The 23308-nt window shown below is 40.3% G+C and overlaps 2 protein-coding genes across 2 annotated transcripts in view; both read right to left on the bottom strand.

Annotated features, from left to right (window-relative positions):
* The window catches only part of kiaa1549la (KIAA1549-like a), a 131872-nt gene extending 130546 nt beyond the window's left edge, over positions 1-1326 (bottom strand). The window contains exon 1 of the mRNA XM_037683361.1: positions 1079-1326. Coding sequence (XP_037539289.1) covers positions 1079-1304 — 226 coding nt within the window. The 5' untranslated portion in view covers positions 1305-1326. The remainder of the gene's footprint in view (positions 1-1078) is intronic.
* An 8523-nt stretch (positions 1327-9849) lies between these two features.
* Positions 9850-23308, bottom strand: part of LOC119416167 (homeodomain-interacting protein kinase 3) — a gene marked incomplete in the record, with an annotated part of 36177 nt that continues 22718 nt past the window's right edge. Inside the window, 11 exon segments of the mRNA XM_037683358.1 lie at positions 9850-10456; positions 11791-11942; positions 13099-13367; positions 13472-13633; positions 14671-15027; positions 15117-15278; positions 15403-15557; positions 16836-16930; positions 17132-17249; positions 17516-17681; positions 17817-18001. Coding sequence (XP_037539286.1) covers positions 9932-10456; positions 11791-11942; positions 13099-13367; positions 13472-13633; positions 14671-15027; positions 15117-15278; positions 15403-15557; positions 16836-16930; positions 17132-17249; positions 17516-17681; positions 17817-18001 — 2346 coding nt within the window.

Genomic DNA, 23308 nt, shown 5'->3' with positions numbered 1-23308 from the left:
GTTCACACTGAACAGAATCAGTCAGTATTGGTTTTTCTCCTTGTTTACAGAGATTTCTGCAGCCTCCCTCAATGGTTTATTTAAATTTTGAAGTGTTTGTAATGAAATCGTTTTATTCTTTGCAAATTCACATTGAAAGACTTCCTGAATTATAAACATGAGACGGCTCCAGTGTCTCTGAGAACGTTATGTCCAATGGTGTTTGTTCTTAACAGTAATAAAATTAGTTGGAATGATTTGCAGATAAATAAGTTTATTTTCTAAATGTGGTTTAACTTGAATGGTTTGATTTCAAATACATAAAACGCTAATTAGATTTTTTTTTTTTTTTTTTATTACACTTTATGAAGATCTTTGGTCATTTTAACAGAATCAGATAATTGTTGGACCAGTTCTAGGTTCTGGTGTGTTTTGGTGCACATAAATAAAATAAGAAAAGACACTTCAATCAGCATAAAACAAACATCCTGCTGTTCTGTTACATTTCTTTGTTTTGTGGCTCTTGTACAATGATGCGTAAATCGTGTCTTTACTGCCATTTTTTTTTTTTTTGTCTCTTTCTTTGCGCGTCTTTGATTGTATAAAGATAAAAATGATTCATCCGTAAAAAAAAAACAAGCCAGTGTATCTTACTGAAGGCTGTCAGGGCTCCGCTCTTCTTTAATTATTAAAAAGTTATAGGCTCCAAGCGCAAAAAGGAACGGGCGCGCGCGGTGCGCTCCGCTCCGGCTGCGTGTCTGGAGAGCTCCGTGAGGGCCTCTGTGGGACCACAACAAGGATATGAACATAAAGTATTGTCATTTTAACAAACATCTGCATCAAATGTTAGGAACAACAAAGAAGCCTCTGAACAGCACAAAACGCGTTCAAATAAGGTTCTTTTGTCGCATCTCCTCCAGGCAAAATGATTTCCACACAAAAAAAAAATAAATAACTGTAATTAATATATGGAACAATAAACATGAACCTGAGTTTAATTAAGCTGATCATTTATGCGGTTTATGTTTGTAATATTGAAGAATGTCACACATATCTCCACTCTTTTAGTCTGGAAAGTAAAAAGGCATCAGGGTCTCACCGCCAGCGGTCACGGAGCTCTGCAGCATCAGGACCAGCACCACGCACACCCGGGCCAGCATCCCATTCAGAACCCGACACCTGCTCCTGGTCCTCCGCGAGCAGACGGCCGCCACCATCCCCGCATCCCGGCTCCGCGCCGCCAGGAAACAAGAGTCTGGCTCCGTGTTGTTGTTGTTCGGGGCCCCGGGGCCACTGCCGGAGCGGAGCGCATGTTTGGGAGCCATTGGTCAACCAATTAATCCCGAGTGGAAAACATCTAAGGGTGCTGCTGGGGTGAAAGGCATCCGATCATCGAGAAGCTGCCCCGGGCGGTTCCGACACTCGGGGCTCCGCTCTCCATGAGCCTGCCGGAGGCTGCGAGGCTCCGAACCGGGCTTCAAGCTGCCTCCTTTGCGGGTCTCACTGCCCTTCTCCGCTCCGTGTGAAGTCCGGAGTCCTACAGCGACCGCAAGACGCTGTCCGTCCCCGCTGAAAGACGCGTGCACGCGACGCTGCCGAACCGGAAGACGGCTGGTGTCACCTTCAAAATAAAAGCCTTCAATCAGCGACGCACAGGATCGGAAACCAATTAAAAAATAAAAAATAAAATGACGGTGAATAGCTGAAATGAGACACAAACGTATCGTATATGATGCAAAGTGTGTGCAAATGAAACAGATTCAGCATAACAGAAACAAGGCAGGAAAAGTGACTCAAAACAAATTAAAATTGTGCTGGTCATAAAGAGACAATAAAAGATCGTAAACACCAGATAAATCGATTAAAATATATAAAACAATACCAAAACAAAATAACGTACCTGACATTTTCAGTTTGAACTTTTGGGGCTCCGTTTTTATTAATTTAAACATGTATTCTCTATAAACGTCCGTTTTAGAATTAATGTGTGAAATAGCAGCATAGACCACACTCCAACTGAACCCATTTTGATAAAAGATGGGGCTCCATGAAGCCGTTGTGTCGCTCACAGACATAAACGTACGTCTTTGGTTTCACTTGTTCACCTAACAGACCGGAAGTGGCGGCAGGCTGTAAATGGCGGCAGCTTCGCTCTGCGGGCTGATCCGAGTTCAGCGGGGAGTTGGCGCCCCCTCGTGGAAACTGATGGAACAACAGCCGGTTCTGTCGGCGCCGGGAAAATGTGAATTTACAGGTGCATCTAAAAAAAATTTGAATACTGTATTGTGAAAAAGTTCAACTTGAGAAAGAGAAGGCCATATAATACAGAGCTTCATGACACATAGAGTGGAATATTTCAAGCCTTTATTTATTGCAGTTTTGATGATTATGGCTTACAGATAATGATAGACCAAAACTCAGTGTCTTAGGAAATTTGAATATTGTGAAGAGGTTCAATATTGTAAACTCCTGGTGTCACACCCTGATCAGATGATTCACTCCTGTACATGAGCTACAAATGTCTCATTCCTCAAGTCCAGCTAGTCCTGAACCAGAGACAACGTCAGTGTCTTACCTGGCTGAGGAGAAGAACTAGACTGTTGCGCAGTGGTCCAACGTCCTCTTTTCAGATTAAAGGTCCCAGAGTCTGGAGGAAGAGTGGAGAGACCCAGAATCCACATTGATTGAAGTCCAGAGTGAAGTTTCCACAGTCTGTGATGTTTGAGTCCTTATCTGCTGGTGTTGGTCCACTGGGTTTTCTGAAGTCCACAGTCCACGCAGCATCTACCAGGACATTTTAGAGACTTCATGCTTCCTTCTGCTGACGAGCTTTATGGCGATGGTGATTTCATTTTTCAGCAGGACTCGACATTGTTCCACACTGTCAAAGGTACCAACAGCTGGCTGTCGAATATTCTAATTATTTGAGACTCTGAATTTTGGATTTTTAATTATCTATAAGTCATAATCTCATAATTTTTGAGATACACATGTATTTTACTGGGATTTTTTTTCAGACCTTCATGTGAAAACTGAATTGCATCACAAGGCTGGCTTTTCTAATTGCACATTTTGCAAACTGTTACTATAGCTTTTTGGCAATAAATGCTTTGAATGTGGCAAACAGTTTTATACAACTGTCACTACATTTCAACTCAAACCTAATTACAATAATTGGAAAAATATAATGTAAAATTGTTTCTGCACTTTCACAGGTGTTGGAATGTTATTTCAACATGCATGTCTGCACTGACACATTTTCTACTTTTTATTATTTATTTCCTTTATTCAACCAGGAGAAAATAACTGAGATTAAAAATCTCATTTACAATTATGTCCTGGCCTAAATTGGCTGCAAAGCACAAAGTTTTACAAAACTTACTTTATCACAAACATTTAAATTAAGCTAGAGAAACTTAATTTCCTACGAAAATGCAGTGTAAATGTTTATTGCTGAAGAACTTGCTGAAAAGCAGCTGAAATTAGTTAAAAACATGATGAAATTTAGCTGAAATGGAAGAACAAGCCTAAGGTAGTAGAAGAAAGCAGAAAGAACACATATTTGCTGTAATTGGTTTTCAAAATGCACAAATGAGCACAAAAAATATTAAATTAGCTTATACAAAACTGAAATTGGCTAGAAATAGCTTAAAAGTAGCTGAAACAGCTGAAAGAAGCTTTAATTACGAGAAGGAAGAGCATAATTGCACCCAATTAGGCTTAAAGAAGCAGAAATGAGCACAAAAGTGGAAATTATCTGAAAAAGGCAGCAATTTGCACAAACACACACACACACACACACAGATAAAAAAAACTGCTGAATAGTAGCTAAAAAGGCAGAAAGAAGCTTAAATTACCAGAAAGGAGTGGAGAGATTACATTGTTGCTGAATTAAGCTGAAAAAAGTTGAAATGAGTGCAAAAAATGTGGAATTTGCTAAAAAAAATAAAATTCTGCATAAAATCAGCAAAATAGCTGAAATAGCAGAAATGTGCTGAAACTTGTAGAAATATGCTGAAACGAACCTAACAAGCTGACATTAGCAGAAAGAAGTTAGAAAAAGCACAGCAATGTTGTAGTTTGAAGAATAAAGCTGAAAGGAGCACAACACGGCTGAAAAAACAGCTGAAATTAGCTGATTTTTTTTAATTTGCAGAAGGAAGCTGAAATTCACACACTAAACCATAAAAAGCTTTAAAATATCTATCCATAGCAGATAAAACACAACCAGATGTGTGCTTCTCAAAATATTTTAAAATACCCTTAAATATGTTTCAAAAGCAACTCCTTTATGTTTAGAGCAGACTGAAGTTGATTCCAGGCGGACGGCGCTTCAAACTAAAATCACTTTTTCTTCTGCTCCGTCCACTTTAGGTTTAGGTTGAGAAGCCGTCCTGGGAGTGAAGTGAAGATCCTCCAGGCTGATTTATGCAGACGAGGAGATATGAAGGGAGCAGCAGTGCAGCCTTATAGTTAAGAACGCACTGCGAGCGTTGCACACAAGTTTGTGTCGAGGCTTTAAGATTAGTAATATAACAAGGAGCTCCACAGTAAACGGTCTTTATCATCATCTGTATTCATGAATTAAATATTAATTTGTCTCGTTGTGTAAACAATCCCCCCATAAACATCTCATTTACCAACAGATGTTTAGGTTTTGCTGAACAAAGTAACATGTCCGTCCTCACTGTGGGAAGCAGCAACGTTTGTTTCTGTCTCATTAGGAGATATAACCATCGTCCTTTATTATCAAGGCTTCACCCACGAGCAGGCATGTCCATTTGTCCATCTGCAAAAAGTACAAACTATCTTCCAGCTGAAATACTGATTTATTTTTGTATTACTGTATATTTTTACTTGTTGCTTCAGTTTCAAAGGTTATCAAATTTTCTGAAAGGACTAATCGGAGGCTTTGTACAAACAAACCTACAATTGATACTCATCGTCCCCATAAATCAAAGCTTTCTGTAATAATCAGATCTTAACCCAGACTTTGAAACAAGTGGTTGTATAAAAAGCAGTTTTTGAGGCAGCAACGTCAGAACATCTGTCTGCCTCTGTCTGCACTGAACGGCCCACCTCGGCCCACTTAAGCACCGAGATCACCATTTCTGAGTCTGACCCAGTAATTCTGCTTAGAGTCCTGCAGATGGAGCTGATGTGGAACGAAAAGTCCAAACTTAAGACGGGAAAACCAGAAATGAGGCAAGTTTTTGGAGCCAGAACACACCAGACTTTAATCCAGTGGGTTTAGGTTCAATTAAATTAAAACTTCCAATAATTAATGCGACTTAAAGGACCAGTGTGTGAAAATTACTGCCATCTAGTGGTCACGCAACAGTAGTGTCTAAAAAAATGTCTTGATAAAAGCCATATCTGCATGTTTTTAAAAACGGTGTCATGTGGACGCAGCTTTTCCCCTTTCTTTGACAACAATCAGAAAAATCCTTGTTTTTAAAAACCCATAGCACGGTGTACATTTTGTTATTCACTCGTCCCTCGAGAACGAAATGATCTCACTCAGCTAAACATCTTTAACGAGGTTCTGAAATGACATTAAAAAAATCTTTAAAAATAAACCCAAACTTGCGTAGTGATCATTTGTGCTGCTACACTCCTTCACGCCGAGACATTTAAAAGATGAGAAACGTCAATGAAGCAAAAGATTTCCTTTTATTCAAAGTGAATTTCAACATGGTACACAATAAATTCATAATTTGACACTCACCAATAAGAGTCACCAAGAAGGAACCCGCTTTTTGTGACAAAGTACATAAGGCTTGGTCACACTGAAACTCACTGAGAACTGGGGGGTGGGGACTGCAAACTGGTAAGACACACACCAGAACATCCAAACAATTAGCATTTTCCCAGTCCTCATATTGTTGTATATATTGCACAGTGCAGTTGCTACAAGTCACACTAGAGTAGCATTTTAAGATTAAACGAAACAAATCAAAGGGTAAAACCCTAAAGCCACACAAATCGACACGCTCTGAAACCAGTAACAGTTGTGATTGTTGTGAACACGTCTGTGCGTCAATACAGCCAAATTAGTCGTGTTTCAGGGGTCAAGCTCCACGGTTTCATGTTCGCCTGGTAGCAAAGCAACACGTTCGGTGAAACATTTGAGATGTTGGGGTTTAAGACGAAACCCAATTCTAACAGTTCGGAGGTGCTGCGTTATAATCTCGACTCGCAGAAACCCGTTTTTCAAGCCTCGGAGCAGTTTTTGCGGATTAAAGGAAGCGTCTCGCTGGGCTGTGGCTGTTGGGAGATGAGCTGAAGGCTCACGACTGCAGGAACATTTGAAGAACATCAAAATTAATGTGTTTGCAACTAAGCTACGTTTCAACTCAAAATCAGAGCCTACTTTGGTGTGCACGTGTAGAACCGTTTTCTTGGCTGCGCACGTCGTTTAATTCAACACCAATAGCTAAAGCAGTGAACCGTGACTCACTGTCTTCTGACCCCTCACTGGGATAAAAAAAAACGAACCTTACAGCTGACTTGTTTTTTTTTTTAACCATCAGTCCAACTCCAGAACAAAAGTTAACAAACAAAAAAACTAAAGCGTGTAAAACAAATAACGTATCCTGTAAACGGTCTTCTGTTCAGTTAACACACTCTACCATGTGATGATGACGAGCGCGGTGACGCATTAGAAGCGTCTGGGAAAAGCAGAATGTCTATTGAATTATATGCAGACACTAAAACAGCATAAAATTCAGTTGCATTATAGCCGGGTTTTTTTTTCTTGCATGCTATTTTGGATATACCCGACATATCACCCACCAGAACATACAGTTTGGAAATTACGAGAAGCCGATTTGGACCAGTTTAAACATCTTGACACATTCTGTTACGAAAGCCTAATCAAAATTTAAAAAACAAACAAACTGGACTGTGGTAGGCGGTAGTTTTCTGGAGTAGGACGCTTTACTTCCCATTCGGGGAGCTTTTAAATTCAAAACTGGAGCTCTCGGTTTGAAACTAAAACCACACGCAGGTTAATCTCCCTCCATTAAGCTCTTTGTTTGTTGGCTCAATACCATTCGACAGCTAGTTCCAGCCCAGTGAGATGCCACCGAGAGGCTACCGGTCTTTCTTGTGCTTTGGATCTGAGACTGTGTGACCCCCCTCGGTCGTCTCTGCTGATGCAGCGCAAAACTGCAGGGATGTGCGATTATCTTTTGGAAGCAACCGACCCAAAGCGGTGGCGGGATTACAGCGTGGGGCGTCACCTGCACTGAGCTCATATAAGGGACAGACACGAGGCGGCGCAGTTTGGAAAAAAAACACAACATTTGGTGTACACAACACGGCGCCGTGACACAAATCTTAGGCTGCACTCTAAGATTAAACAGTGCATCCACTTAAAAATATATCAACAAAACAGTAGCGTATTAGACAAGCACAGAAAATACACCCACTACTTAACACAACAAAACCATTATAACGTAGTAATGCCACCATTAGATCAGGATGGGACAACTTTGGAACTAAATGTGAGTGATGGATAAAGCGTTTTTTTTTTTTTTAAAGGAACCCTGGCTGAAAACACTTAACGTCTACCAATGGTAAAAAGCTGCACACAACAACGATCAACATCCCAATCAGAAAATGAGAGAAAATGCTGCGCAGCCAAAAAGAAATGCAACTAATATTTCGTCTGCAAACTAAACGCCGACAACCACAAATACATTCACGGTATGAGAATAAAGCTTTGCATTAGTGAGAAACAATTCAGGTGTTTTGTTTTGCAGCACTGCACGGTGTTCTTGGTGAATAAAACACTCCCTGACACGTTTTTTTTTCTCTTAGGATTCTGTAAAAATAAAACAAGATGGTTTTCAGACCTCGTCTCAGTCCAACCAACTTTGGGGTTTCGTAATGTAAAAACGGGACCGGACCCCTCCCCCACCCCACAGAAACTACAAATTTCCGCCTTTGATATCGAGGCGTCTTCTGTCAGCCACCGGTTGAAGAAAGGCACTAGTTATACAGTACGAAGAGTTGCAAATACAGTCGTCTAACGGAAACAAAAAGCCACGTGATCCAAAAAAAACAAACAAACACACACAAAAAAAAACGATAATACATCACACTGGTTACAGAAACAAAGAGTGAACCCAGCCTACGTTTGAAATACTGATGCTAAATACACACAAAACGCACACGCACACCAAAAAGCAACAAAACTTAAAAAAAAAAAAAAAAAGGAAAACATAACTTCCAATACAGCAGTTTACAATCACTTCAAAACAACAAAGCCAATCTACAGAGGCACTAGCATAAAGGAGTAGCGTCCAATATAATCTATGATCAAAATAAAATCCACTCGTGTTGCATCTAGTTGTCAAAACTACAATACAAAGGAGAGAGCGCAGGCGAGAAAGAGATTAATCCTCTAAATTCACAGCTACGAAGTGGCAGATAATCAGTACATAGCAGCTTTTTATCTATACATTCCAAATACAATTTTACCAAACGAACAAAAAAAAAAAAAAAAAAGCTAAAAACAATTAAAAACCTCAGTTTTCAAAATAGAGATCTCACAACATATTCCATTATTGACGGCTGCGACAAAACGCCCGAGGTGAAAGAAATATCATCGACCGTGCTTCAGAAATGATTAACAACAAAGTCTTTGGTGCTGATTGGGAGTGAAACGCCAGCGGATATGACGGGTAAAGAAACAACTCCACGACACGCCGGAAATAAAAAAAATATATATATATATTAATAAAATACACAGAACAACACAAGAATACAAGGCTATGCTTCCACCCTGAAGGAATGTCTCAAAACTGACAAAACGAGGACAAAAGCTTCGTCTCACAATAACTAATACTCAAAAGCCCAGCAATGATACTGTTAAGTTGATAGATTACTTTAAACACTGAGAAGCCTTTTAAAGTAAAAACATAATTCTTTTTAGACTAAGCCACTCCCGAAAATCTAAAACACAATAATCTACCTCAAATGCCAGATAATATAAACACAGCAACCCAGAGTATCTAGATTGTATTGCAGTTACAGTAAACAGTGACAATACTGTTATGAATTAAGTACTATAGTGAATAGAAATTGATTATCAAAATATCAAATCACTCTTTATGTACATAAAAAGCTAATTCAGTCAAAAGCCCTGTATGTGCAGCCTATATAGCTAGAATAAACCCAAACTCTGAGTTAGAAAGCAGACTCAAGTCCAACATTTGTCAACAGTGAAATAAACCCACACACGTTATCCTCGTTAAGAAACCCGACGTCCTCGGAGCCTGAAGGTTAAGTGCTGCAAAAAGCCCATTCAAATGTACAATCTGACTGCTCCTGAAGTGACATCATAGACTCTGGTTTTAAGGCACTAGAAGAAGAAAAAAAAATATTGTCATAAAAACAGGAGCGTTCGATTCGGGTTTAAACTGCTGCGATGGCTTAACGAACAGATCTGAGCGGCGTGCATGTGCTACAAGGCAGCCGAGATAAAGGGAACGAGCCGACAGCAGCGACGACGTTTCCAGCCTAGATTTAGAACTTTACAACTGATGACAGGAGGTAATCTGCAAAGCACACGTTCATAATGAGAATGTCCTTATTGTCAAAATGAACCCGTTCACCTGAAGCTTCGCCGTTTCCTCCACTGGCTGACGAGATTTACAGGAAGTCGTTCACAGCTGAAGTTACAAACATGATCAACCACTCGAGACATAAACCCGTCAGATTACAGATGCCGAGACTTCTGACCTCAAAACAAGTCCATAAAATCTGTTTTTCTTAAACCATCTATAATGATTAATATCTTTTTCATCCTCCGCATCGTCTCTTCATCCTCACAGGAGTTTGTTATGTGCTCTGCTGGTGGGTCTTCCTGTCCAGGTCGCGGCCCCGGTCCATTTCCCCTTCAGCCTGCGGTGCAGGAGGTGCTGCTGCGTCTCCGCCCGGCTCCTCAGATGTAAGAAAACTGGTGGTTGAGTTTGGTGGGGCTCAGGGGGAAGCCTGTGAAGGTGGCTGGGGAGGCCATGTACGGGTGAGGAGGAAAGGGAGGCTTGAACTGGTGCGGGTGGTGGACGTAGCCAGGCTGAAGGTGGGGGTTGATGGTTGGGGAGGGGAGGAGCCTGTGCGGAGCAGCGGGGTGTCCGGGGTGGTGGGGGTGGGTGCCGATGCCCAGAGTCACCTGGTGAACTAAAGCGCCACCTTGAGGATGGGAGAGTCCAAAGCCGTGCTGGAGGAGAGGGGGAGGAGGAGGGCGAGAAGGCAGGATGGGATGGTGGGCGGTGGTAAGGGGCCCGCTGGAGGGGTAGGACAGCAGGGTGTGTGCATGGGGGGCGGCTGAATTGTGCGTGGGGCTGCTGTGATGCAGGTGGGCGAAGGTGTGCGTGTGGACAGTAGGCGGGATGAAGGCGTGTGGCCGGAGAGGCCCATAGTTGCCGTTCCACTCTTTGTTGCTGAGGTTTGAACCGTACGGCTGCACCTGACGGATAAAAACAAACAATGACAGCATGTTTACAAACAAAAAAATAAAAACTGCTACACTAGACCAACTGCCTTCACTGGCTGTGGAACTGAAACCAGCAGAACCCGTTTTATGGTGGATGCCATGATGTAATTTTAGAAGTCTGCAGACTCAGGATGTGGGACTTTAAGCTCCGCCTACTCTCTCGCCCTTAACAATGTGAGGTACCAGCCTACAGGGAAGCTGGTCCTGGTCCTACTTCCAACTTCTGGGCTCCAGTCTGAGGTCTACAGTCTTTGGTGGGGGTTATAATATATTTTTGAGTCATCACATTACATATATAGATGATATTGAATAGCTTTTCAAATGTCAAAAGCTTAATTTTTTAATACCGATAGGTGTTTCCACTTTAAAAGTCATCAGAATAGTTGCCATGTTGTTTGTCGCAGTCAAGTTGTCGTAGCTTCCTGTAGCAAAAATATGTACAAGTGCATTTTCAGATTTTCTTGGCTGCGACCTGAAGCATATGTCAGCAAGCGTTGAAGTTATCGTAACATGACTTTAAAATGTGTTTTGTGCACAAATTACCAGTGATTTAGCATCTACTGGTATGTTATTTTGGCAGCCTGTAATCAATAAGGGCTTTTTATGTGTTTTTGAGCACCCTTTAAATTATAAACATCAATTGTGTTTATGATAATTGAAATGTATTAATAATTGTTTTATAACCTTGAAGTTAGTAGCCTAACTGTAACTTTGCTTTACTACAGTGTTTTCAATGGTAAGTTAGCATCTGTGCTAACTTTGCTATGGAGTTTTCAATGTTAAGTTAGCGTCAGTGCTAATTTTGTCAGCAGCCTAAAATTAATAGGATTTTTTTTTTTTTGGGGGGGGGGGGGGGCACCTTTATTAAGCAAGAAAATACAGTGTTCATTTATGCTTAATAAACCAGTGACTTCAGTTTGGAAAATTGAATTTCTGTTTCTGTATTTCAGTTTATGGGCACCAGTGACCCTTCAAATAAATAAATGGATGGATGGGTGAATTTCAATTTCACAGTGTTCTGAATAAACATCATAACCTTACCAGCTTCCTGTCTGACATGTTTATTCACAAACCTGATAATCAAAGGTAATCAAGATGCATTGATAGATGTTTTCTAATTGCATCACAGTCCTCTGAATTGTAGCCAACTCAAATTGTGAGGTGCCTAAAGACTCCTACTTCTAGGTTGGGCTTCCTGGTGAGGCCCAGATGTAATTTTTACTCACTTTCACCATGACTAACCACAAGGACTCAGTTCTTGTAGAACATGACCTGAAGTAGAGGAAAAAACAGAACTGTGAACTCACCTGACCAAAACTCAAAGGGTGCTGCTGCTGCCCTGTCACCTTCTGCTGCCGGGACAGGATGGGGGCGGATGGGAAGAGGGGGATGGAGGAGGCAGAGCTCTGCTGTCCTACGAGGCTGCAGCGCCCTTTGGACCGGGACCAGGATTCTGAGACTGTAGAAGACAGAAGACAGGAATTGGTTGGGACAGAGCAAATATCAGATAGAAAAAAGAAAGAAGGAGCTTCTGCAAAGCTAAAGAAAGTGAAGAGGCAACGAAAATACTTCAAAGAAGAAATGCACACCACAGTAAAAGCTTATGTTTAACATAAAAATGTAAATAAAATTCAATTGTGAATTAAAATTTACACTCCAAGAAAAAAAAAAAAAAACTTGAAATATCTGACAGCGTCAAGGATTGACATTTTTAGCTGCATGACAGCCCACAGTGGATAAAAGTGTTAAAAAAAGAAAAGAAAAATATTAACTAAGTGAAACTGCCTGTTTCTTTTTAAATCAATACAATATTTCTTATTTCCAAAAGTGTAAAGAAAGCTGAAAACTTTGAAAAGAAAAAAAGATTGTGGGCACTCAGAAGGGGCATAAAAAACTGCTGATCCTAGGACTCTGATCTGTATCGGTTTTCAACCATCATGTTATTAAAAAACACATCTTGGAAAAACAGAACAGGTAAAACTGATCTCACATCAGAGTCCTCAGGCAAACTTTGCAGCTGGACAATGAGAACTAGCCGAGAGGGGAAAACAAATCCAGTCTCAGCCCAGTACCAACTAATATGCATCCTCCTTTCCCTCCACAACAAGCAGGCTAAAAGACTTAGAAAATATATTTACTGTATTCAAGTTAAAACTAACTCCTCCTCTTAAACCTTTACAGTAAAAGGCTGAGTCGAGGATATGACCTTAGTTTGGTTTTGTCAAAAGAAAAGTTAAGTGAGACCTTTTCAAGGCTTTAAATAGAAAAACTCTCCATAAAAACTGCTGTAACTTTGACGGAGGGAAAGTTATTTAAAAAACATGCCAATGTCAACTATGGATGCATATAGGAGGTAAAAAGCTACAGATTGGAAAACTCTCTGCCAGTGTCTCTTGATCACCTGTTAATGTCCCTATGAGCCACTAGGGGGCGGTAAGCCCCGACTGCTTCCATATGACCTGCAAAGCGGACACCACCAAAGCACAGGTGACAGACCACATCACAGGTGGTAAAAGAAAGACACATTTATGTAAAAAAAAAAAAAAAGTTGGATTATTTTTAGAAAGAACTAATCAAGAAAAATGTATAAATAAATAAAAAACATTTTCACTGACCTGTTCTCTGGACACGCTCCTCTGTTCCCCGAGTGTTGTTGTTGCTCTGCACTCTCATTGGTGGAACTACCATCGTCCTGATGCCGCAGGGGCTCTGGTATTGCTCGGCGGGGGAAGTAAGGGGTGCCAAGCCACCAGCCAAAGGTGGGCGGTTGTTATTGTTAAGGTAACGGTAGGCGCTGTTGCCATGCGGGGAAGTCGACGTGTCAGACGTGGGAGAGCCTTCCACTGTGTCACGACCACTCTCATTGCCATCGTCCTCCGACATGCTGAGGAGAAGAAAGGAAAAAAAAAGATGGAGGAGCACATTAAGACTCAAACGGTCAAACAAGAGACCATTTGACTGGTTTTGATTGTTTGGGTTGAAGCCAACCTGTTGGGCCTCTTGCATGGTGAGACTGACGGGCTGGACTGAAGAGAGTTGGAGACAAAGGAGCTGGTGCTGAGGCTGCTGTCGGGGCTGCTGAGAGAACAAACTCTCTCCATGGACACAGTGGTGTTTCTGCAAGCCTCACACACACACTCTTCTTTACATCTGTGGGCAAAATGTTTCAGGTTTATTAGAAACATATCCCAGTAGAAGAAGTCAACTAACGGTGGTATCTCACCGAGTTGCAAATGTTGGGAGAGCGGGGATTCTGCAAGTTTAATAAGTCAATTAGATTTTGGATTAGAGACCATGATTGAAATTTAAAACCTACACAAATGACAGTTTTTTAATACATTTTTTTGTCTTTCATTTAAATTCAAATCAAATAATAATAAACTAAAAAAAAAACTACAGCAAATCTGTTTTAGGAGCAGAGCAATGATGGGACTTGTAGTTTTGTTACAGACAGAACTACAACACACAGAATGAATGAATGAATGCTGACAGCAAAATTTAAAGTTGATGGAAGAAAATATGAATGAACATATAAATTTCAGACATAACTAATATATTATAGGGTCTAAAATTAAACTTTTGGACATATTTAAGACATTTTAAGGCTTATAATTAAGACTGTGATATTGAAGACATTTAAAAAGACACTTCAGAAATTCTTCAATAGTTGAAGACTCAACATTTCACAAAAATATGCAAATTTTCTGATGCAGTTTTACTAAAAATCTGTTTCCAACCTGTGAGCCATGAGTATGTGATGTACAAGTTTTGTGTGCCCAATGCAAAACTGGTTTTTTGGATGCACGCATTATTTTTGTTCTCCACTTTGGCTCCTTGCAGCCATCCTCACATTTATGATTTAATCTGCTTTTAAAATAATAGGCAAATTTGAAGCATTTTTAAATAAAATGTTATCATCATGGCCCTAGACCTGGACATGTCTTCTTTGGAGAAAAAGCTACATAGCAGGTGTCAAAATACAGCTCCAGAGCTCTTGAGATGGGTTAGAGAGGCCCATGACAACAATTTCTTTAACTTGTTCAAAGCTCAAGCAACAAAACTGTGCACCTCTGGGAACTCATGCAAAGAGACTGAGGTCACAAGTCATTCTGGAGGCTCACTCGTTAATGACCAGTGAGATACCACCTTAGTTCTGTTACGTTCTGTATTATCTTAATTATACTCACCGATTCAGATGACAACTCCGAGGATTTCCCTCCTCGTCATCACTCAGATCACTACGGATGCTGATCACGCTGGGAGCGGGGCTCGGTGAATCTGCCATGAGGACCGCCACATCCCGCTGCGGCTGCCTGGAAAGCTCCGCTGGCCTGTTGGCGTCCGGCACCACCTCTTTGAAGCAGCTCTCTTCATGCTCTGTGCCTTCTTCCTCGTTGGTGTTCTGAATTTCCTGTCGCCGGGATTCCACCAGGGGCACCTCCCTCTGAGGATGCTCTCTCCCTGCCACTGCCTGTCCAACAACATCAGCCATTCTGGGGGAGTGACATGCTGATACGTGGATGTTGGAGCAGTGGGACAGGTTCCTTTCATATGGAATAAATTATATAACAGATACATATAAATATGTCAGAACAGTTCAGCTTTAAAGGTGTGATGTAAGAGCAGAACCTACCTGTTGTGTCCTTGTCTGTTCCTTTTACTGGCTGGCTGGGGCCACACAACATGAGCTATGCCAATGTTGATTGGCTGATGCGCAGAGAGGCCTGGAATCTGATTAGTCAGGAACGGCTGTTGCATCATTGCATTATAGTGGCCACTGTGAGGGCGCATCTTCCTGTTAAGGAAGTTACAATGAGCCAGAAAGACTATATATATATTAAAACATTACACCCCTGCTTAACAAACAGGGAATTTTCCCAGACCTAAAAGTTTGGACGAGTCAGATTTTAGGGACTCACCCCCAGTCGCTGAGCATCGTTGGACCCGCTGTGGTGTCACCGGTTAAAGAGGAAAGAGGAGGTGGATGTGGGTGAGAGGGAGGAGGGCCCACAGGAGCCATCGGCTGCCAGGCTGCTGGGAGCAGAAGCTGCTGACCCCGACTGGACCAGGCCTGCTGCAGGAACAGGGTGAGGAAAATCACATATTATGTAACCATCCACAACGATGCCAAATGTCAGCAGATGGTCGAAAAAAGTGCTCGTAGATTGTAGCAAAGTCATCCTACAGCCGTATTGCTCCACGTATTTAATTTCATGGGTTAAACCATCTTATGGCATGATAACAGTTACACGAAGAGGAAGTTCAAAAATGTTGCTGCTCTTATTTTAGTACTGCTAAAAGCTATTCAACAGCAGCAAGCAGCAGGTGTAACATTAACTTTATAACCAGGTGTGACCGGTACATAAAAGAAGGTGGGGCGATGCCCTTCCTAAAAAGAAATTAACATTCGTCACAAAAAGTAGTTCCTCCTAATTTCATAATAAATTAGGCTAATTACTTAGCTTGCTGTGTACTCTTTTGTTTAGCAGGTTTTTCAACTATTAAACTCATATCTAGTGTTTTTAGTCATCCATTCCTGTTTATTTACTTTTTCCAACTCTCCTGTTTGTATACTTCTACGTAAGCGTGTGTGTCGCTTGACTGGAGAAGAGTTGGTGTGTGTCTGCGCCAAATACAAATGCTTTCATGTACAAATACACTGCTGTGTACACGTCTGTTTTTTGTTTTTGTTTTACACCATTAAAAAATTTAAATGCTTCAAATATACCATCATAACCTGAATGACTGAGAATCTACCAGCATTTTACAGTAAAAATATATATTTTTTAAATCTCTTGCCTTTTGAATCAATTTTTAAACCAGAGTTTGTGAGCTGTATGAGACAACCTCAAACTTTCCTTTGTCACAGATTACAACTTTTTTTTTGTAAATAATTTATTTAACAGTTATATTTAATGCATTTACTTGCTAACCCTATATAGACCTGCCCGGTGTAAATACTAGGCTTATATTAATAAAGCTTTTAAATGTATGAATCTTGTGAAATTATATGAAATATTGGTGCTGGAATAGATTCAGGGATCTAAATCTACATCCGCCTCACTAATGTTTACCCTTAGGGGCTGAAAATGTTTGTTAATGTGTTTGTCATTATGACAATCTAAGGTCCTGGAGATGCACACTAACAGGAAGAACCACGAAACAGCGACACTGAGTCTTGAAACTTCACGAGGAGCTGAGATGAAAATGAAGGGTTAGAGGGTGGGTGTGGTCTTAGTCAGCTGTAATCATGTGATTATGTAGTTATGCTGCTCAGAATGTAAACATGCTCATGGAGTTTGAGGCTGGTGCTCATCTATAACTACAACTTACAGATGAGTTTGTTTCTTACCTGGGCTATTACACCAGGCCTCACAGGTAGAGGCTGTATGGGAGGGGCTTGAGTTACAATGGGGACAGAATAGGCTGCTGGTTGGTTCAGGTTACCTTTTAAAAATAGTAAAGAGACACAACTGTTACCCACCAAAACAAAAAGACTGTAATCAGTTTTAATGTATTTTAGCACAGATGATTTCCACACCTTTGCACAAGTCAAATATTCCCTCCACACACAAAAAAAAAAACTAACTCTTAGCCATTATTTTTCAAATAAACTCTAAAATAACTTGAAATAAAAAGTTTGGACACCTTGCATTGTGGGAGGACAAAGAAGAAGAGCAGGTGGGAACGTATCGCTGCATCCAAACTGAGCATTCCCTAGAGCTATTCCAGGATGCAACACGGATGGAGTCGACTGGGTTATAGACTGCAGCGGAGATGTTTACCAACAGGCAGAAAATCCAGAAGCAGAAGGTGGAGAACATGGAGAAGGGGATGGGGAAATGGTTAAGTATGAAGAAAAAATACAATCAGGACAACAAATACACTTCAAAACACCAATCTAAACCATACACAGTGAGAGCCTGTAGTATGTAAAAGCATTAAGTCACTGCACACACATTTCCATTTCTACACTGTGTAACATCTGGACACCACCCTGCAGAATAACAGCAAACACCTCCAATAACTTACCTGAGCGTGGACTGGGATGTTACTGTAGCCCATCGGAAGGCCGGAGGACACAGTGGGGCCTAAGGGGGGCCGGGTTAAATGAATCGTGTTCTGGTTCAGAGCATCAAAAATGGTGCTGCTTGGCCGACTGTGGCACATGTCCATGATGCGGAAAGACGACTGCACGCTGAGGGGAAACATGGGGGCGAGAAAGAAGTTTGCAATTTAACGAAATTCAAACTTTATTTAGGTCACTCCACTGCACAATGCTATTTACCAAAGAAAAGAAAACCATGAAAACAAGAACATGTCATAGCCTTACTGGTTACTGTGGGGGAAGTCCAGTAGGTGAGTCATAGTGAGGAATGGGTGATTTAGGACACTTGAGGGAACTGTTCTGTCTTCGGCATCGATCAGCAGCATGCTTTTAAGAAGAGCGACAAACTCTTGTCTGTCTGCTTTCTCTGCTTCCATATCGCTGTTATCAGGACTCAGCACCAAGTTTACCTGAAACATTGAGGAACACAGGAACAGAACGCATGAGGATGACGTAAACAACTAAACTAAGCATTGAAAACATTGAAAACACAGATGATTGACTAATGGGAGCATTTAAAGGAGCCCTATAAGAAGGAATGCAGGTGGGGTCATCTGGGAAGTCTCAGCAGCCCTATTCAAATAAATAAATACACCAAACTTAATGACTAGACCAGGGGTACCCAACACGTCGATCGCAAAGGTAGTATGGGTGGATCGCATGGCATTAAAAGAATAGACGTCAGCTTATCATCCATCCTCACTATAAAATTTGTCACCTGATTGACAAAATTGACAGGGCAGACAGTCTTGAGACTGGACCTTTTCTGACACATAGGTCATCACGCATGCGCACACAACCACGCCAAAAACTAACAAGCTACCGAGGGGGGGGGGGGCGTGACCGAGAACCGGAATGGCAGCTCGGTGAATAACTCCGAGGACGGTGTCCGAAATTTTCTTTTACAACCCTTGTAAAAGTATTAAGTAAGGCTCGAAAAATACGTCACTGATATGTCTAAAGCTTCGTCTGTGAAACAGTGCGAAATTTTTTTAAGAAAACGCAAAGCAGCCACCAAAACAACAACGAGTCCAACGTGCGGTGAGGAAGCTAATATGGCTAGCATAGCTGAAGTGCTGGAAGAGCTAAAATCACTCCGGTCGGATTTTGGAGCAAAGCTGGACAGCATCGACGAAAGACTGTCTGGAATGGCGAACGCTGTGTCTGCGCTGGAGGCTAAAGTGTCTGAGGTAAAACAAGACCTACTGAACCAGGCAGCTCATATGGAGGAGGCCGAGGCCCGCATTGCCGAAGTAGAAAGCTCGCTTGAAAACACAGAATCGTCATTGACTTCGGCAATGAAACGAATCCTGCTCCTTGAGGCTAAAACAGATGACCTGGAAAACCGAGGGAGGCGAAAGAATCTGCGTGTCTTTGGCATTCGAGAAGGAGCAGAGGGAAGACAATCACTTTTTGACTTTGTTAGCAACATGCTACCGAAATGGCTGGAGCTAGCACCGGACAAGTCATTCACACTGGAGCGGGTTCACCGCACACCAGCCTCTGGAAAACCAAATCAGGGCAGAGCGGTTCTGATTCGCTTCCTGAAGCTCCCAGAGAAGGAATTTGTGTACCGGGAGGCAAGGAAAAAAGATATTAAACAAGATGGGGCTAAAATCACGTTTGCACAGGATCTATCTGCGGAGACGGTACGGATCAGACGCGGGTTTCACCCGGTGGTGAAGCTGTTTGTCGACATCGGCGCATTCCGTGGATTCCAACACAATCCCTGCAAACTTCGGATCCTCCACGGTGGAAAGATCCATCTCTTCTCAACGCCTCAAGAAGCTGAAGAATTTTACAAAGCTCTTCAAAAATAAAGCATAGCGGATGCTTTTGATCAGTGACAGACATACTGGTTGAGAAACAGGTAAACAGATTTCATGTGGATATTCCTGTTCCAACAGAGCTAATCAGTAACGGAAAAATGAGCAGGATAAGTTCTAAGTTAATGGACAGTTCATGTCAGCATAACAGATTGCTTGTATGTGTTCAGGTATTCTAAACTTAATTTGAAATGTTTTAGAATTCATGCTAAAAGCTAAGCCTTTAATAAGTTATCACCGTTCTATCAAGGGTTATTTTATTTTATGGTTAGTAGACACTGTACTCTATGTGGAGTTTTGGTCACGTTGACTAGTTGCTCCTCAGTGGTGTGGATCAACGTCCTCCAGATACTTGATTCAATGGGGGGAGGGGGGGACATTTCAGATAAAGAAATGCAAAAGTTCAGTTGGGGATTGTTCATAACTAGTTCTGTATTTTGTGTGGTTGAATGTGTGAATGTGTGTGCAAACCTGCATTTTCAGTACTATCTTTACCTATTTTACTTTAGTGTAATAGTAAACTAAATAATCTGATATGGAGAAGACAACCAAAGGAAATATTTTAAATATAGAGATTGCGAGCTGGAATGTCAGAGGAATAAGAAAGCTAACTAAATTGAAACAAGTATTAGACCGACTAAAATATTTGAAATCTAAAATAGTCTTCCTGCAAGAGTCTCATTTGATTGAGTCAGAAATACATCAGATAACCAAAAGATGGCAGGGTCAGGTGTATCACTCCTCCTTTACTAGTCACGCCAGAGGAGTTATTACTCTTATACATAAGTCAATACCATTTCAAACTACAAGGTCAATTAAAGATCCATATGGGAGATATATTATTGTACAGGGACATATTTCAACGTTTAAACTAAATCTGATAAATGTTTATGGACCTAACAATGATAATCCATCTTTTTATGAACATTTATTTTTAACCTTGTCAACCCTGGAGGGACTTTATATTATAGGAGGGGACTTTAATTGTACCCTAAACCCAAGTCTAGATAAATCTACTCAAATTGATACTAGTCATACACAAACCAGAAAAATACTTATTAACTATATAAAAGATTTAAGAATAGATGAAGTATGGAGAACGAGGAACCCAAATAAGAAGGAATTTTCATGTTATTCAAGCACACACCAATCCCATTCGCGTATTGATTATTTTCTAATCTCTGTGGAGCTATTGCCTTATGTGGAGAATTGTTGGTATAATAGCATTGTAATTAGTGATCATGCTGTAGTGTCCCTGGAAATTAAAGTAAATAAGATTGATCAAGGGGTGAAACGATGGAGGATGCAGACACTTTTGCTAAAAGACTCAAAATTTGTTACATTTATAGAAACTTGCATTGACAAATATTTTGAAATGAATAAAGATGAAACCACAGCTAGTATTAGATGGGAAGCTTTTAAGGCCTATATTAGAGGAGAAATTATCAGCTATAGCAGCAATAAAAATAAACAATTTAACCAAGAATTAAAATTATTAGAGGGACAAATTAAATCCAGCGAAACAGAACTTTACCAGAACAATGACCCCATAGAATTACACAAACTTACTGTTTTAAGAACCAGATATGATAAATTAACGACAGACAAAGTGGCAAAAAACTTAATGTGGACTAAACAAGCATTTTATGATCAAGGAGAAAAGGCCGGGAAATTATTGGCTTGGAGAATAAAACGGATGCAAGCGGAAAGAGCAATTAATAGCATAAAATCAAAATCAAACATTTTAACCACAGACCCTTCAGAAATAAATGATAATTTTAGAGAATTCTACAAAACCTTGTATAAGTCTGAATATTCTGGAAACAACGAGTCACAAACTATATTTCTTAGCCAATTAAAATTCAAAACCCTTTTAGAGGAAGAGAAAAAAACTCTTGATAGTCCTTTAACAATAAAAGATCTATCTGAAGCAATAGACAGCATGAATAGCGGTAAAACGCCAGGTCCTGATGGACTTCCAATAGAATTTTATAAAGCATTTAAACATAAATTAATCCCACCACTTCTCAACATGTATGAAGAATCATATAAAGCTGGAATACTCCCAGACTCACTGAGATTGGCTACGATAACTCTTTTGCTAAAACCAAACAAACCCCCAACTGAATGCTCCTCATATAGAGGAATCAGTCTCATGGGATGTGATACAAAGATTTTGTGTAAAGCTCTCTCTAGGAGATTAGATAAATACCTGCCCAATTTAATAATAGATGATCAACAAGGATTTATCAAAACAAGACAAGGATACCATAATATAAGACGGGTTCTTAATGTATTACATGAAAAACATAATTGTAAGGACACGGCGATGTTATCATTGGACGCACGTCAAGCGTTTGATAGAATAGAGTGGAATTACTTGTTTGAAGTTCTCCCCAGATATGGACTAGGTGAATCCTTTCTAAAATGGATACGACTACTATATACTGACCCGACAGCACAAGTTTTAACCAATAATAACATGTCAAGGCCTTTTAATTTACAAAGGTCAACTAGACAGGGTTGCCCCCTGTCACCACTGCTTTTTGTATTGGCAATAGAACCTCTGGCGATGGCTGTTAGAGCAAATAAAGGAATATCGGGGGTTAGAATTGGAGAAAGAGATCATCTCATTTCTTTGTTTGCGGATGACATCATATTTTTCTTAAGTAATTTGAAGATCAGTATTCCCAATTTGTTAAATTTAATAAAAGAGTTCGGTGAATTTTCAGGATATAAAATTAATAATTCCAAATCAGAATTAATGTTTCTTAATGAAGAAGAAAGGAGAAGTCCTATTGTGGCTACCCCATTTAAAACAACTACAAAATCTTTTACATATTTAGGCATTAAGATCACCCCATCCCTCAGTGAAATAAGCACAGCAAATTATAATCCCCTTGTGGAAAAAGTCACAGGAATGCTAAATCGATGGTCAAATTTACCTATATCTATGATAGGCCGAATAAATTTATTAAAAATGACAATCTTGCCCAAATTTTTATATTATTTTCAAACACTTCCTTTGCCACTGACAGACTCATTTTATGATAGTCTGGACAAACTATTTAATCAATTTATTTGGAGTAATAGGAAAGCAAGACTCCGTTTAAAGTTACTTTATTTGCCTTATGAAAGAGGTGGACTTAAAGTCCCTAATCTCAGATGGTATTATATGGCCGCCCAACTAACATCAGCTACTCATTACTTTTGTCCAATAGCACCTCCAGCTTGGGTGGACATTGAACAGCAATCTGTCCCAGATCTCCCCTTAAACACCTTCCTATATTCTTCGGATATAAAGACACTAAAAAAAACCACAAAGAACCCTTTCTTAAAAAATACAATTATAACTTGGCATGCAGCACATAAACATATGGGTGACTGTCCAGAGCTATCATAATTTACCCCTATTTGGGGTAATGAAAGGTTTACCCCAGGAAAAAATGATGGAGGATTTAAACTATGGAAAACCAAAGGCATTCAGAAAATTAAAGATCTATATGCCGATGGCATGTTGCTTACTTTTGATCAGTTATGTAATAAGTATTTAATACCCCCAAAACATTTTTTTAAATACTTGCAGTTGAAAAATTATATGTCATCAAAACTGAAACAAATAGTTGACATTCCACCCTTAACAAAAATAGAAGAGGTGTGCGTTGGGGACTTAAAAGGGAAAGGTTTTCTTTCTGTCTTCTATAATTTGTTGATGCTTTCCTCTAAGGATTCAGCAATGGATAAGTTAGATGCTTGGAGAAGAGAGACTCTCGAAGATATAGATGAGGAAGACTGGAATCAGGCCTGTTTAAAAGCACAAAATCAAACAATCAACACACGGTTTAAACTTCTGCAATATAAATGGCTTATGAGAACCTATATAACACCAGT

The sequence above is a fragment of the Nematolebias whitei genome, chromosome 10, assembly GCF_014905685.2.
Source record: "Nematolebias whitei isolate Nwh7 chromosome 10, NemWhi1, whole genome shotgun sequence".
Lineage (NCBI taxonomy): Eukaryota > Metazoa > Chordata > Actinopteri > Cyprinodontiformes > Rivulidae > Nematolebias > Nematolebias whitei.
The sequence above is the reverse complement of the archived record's forward strand: the minus strand, read 5'-3'. Positions and strand labels throughout refer to the sequence as shown.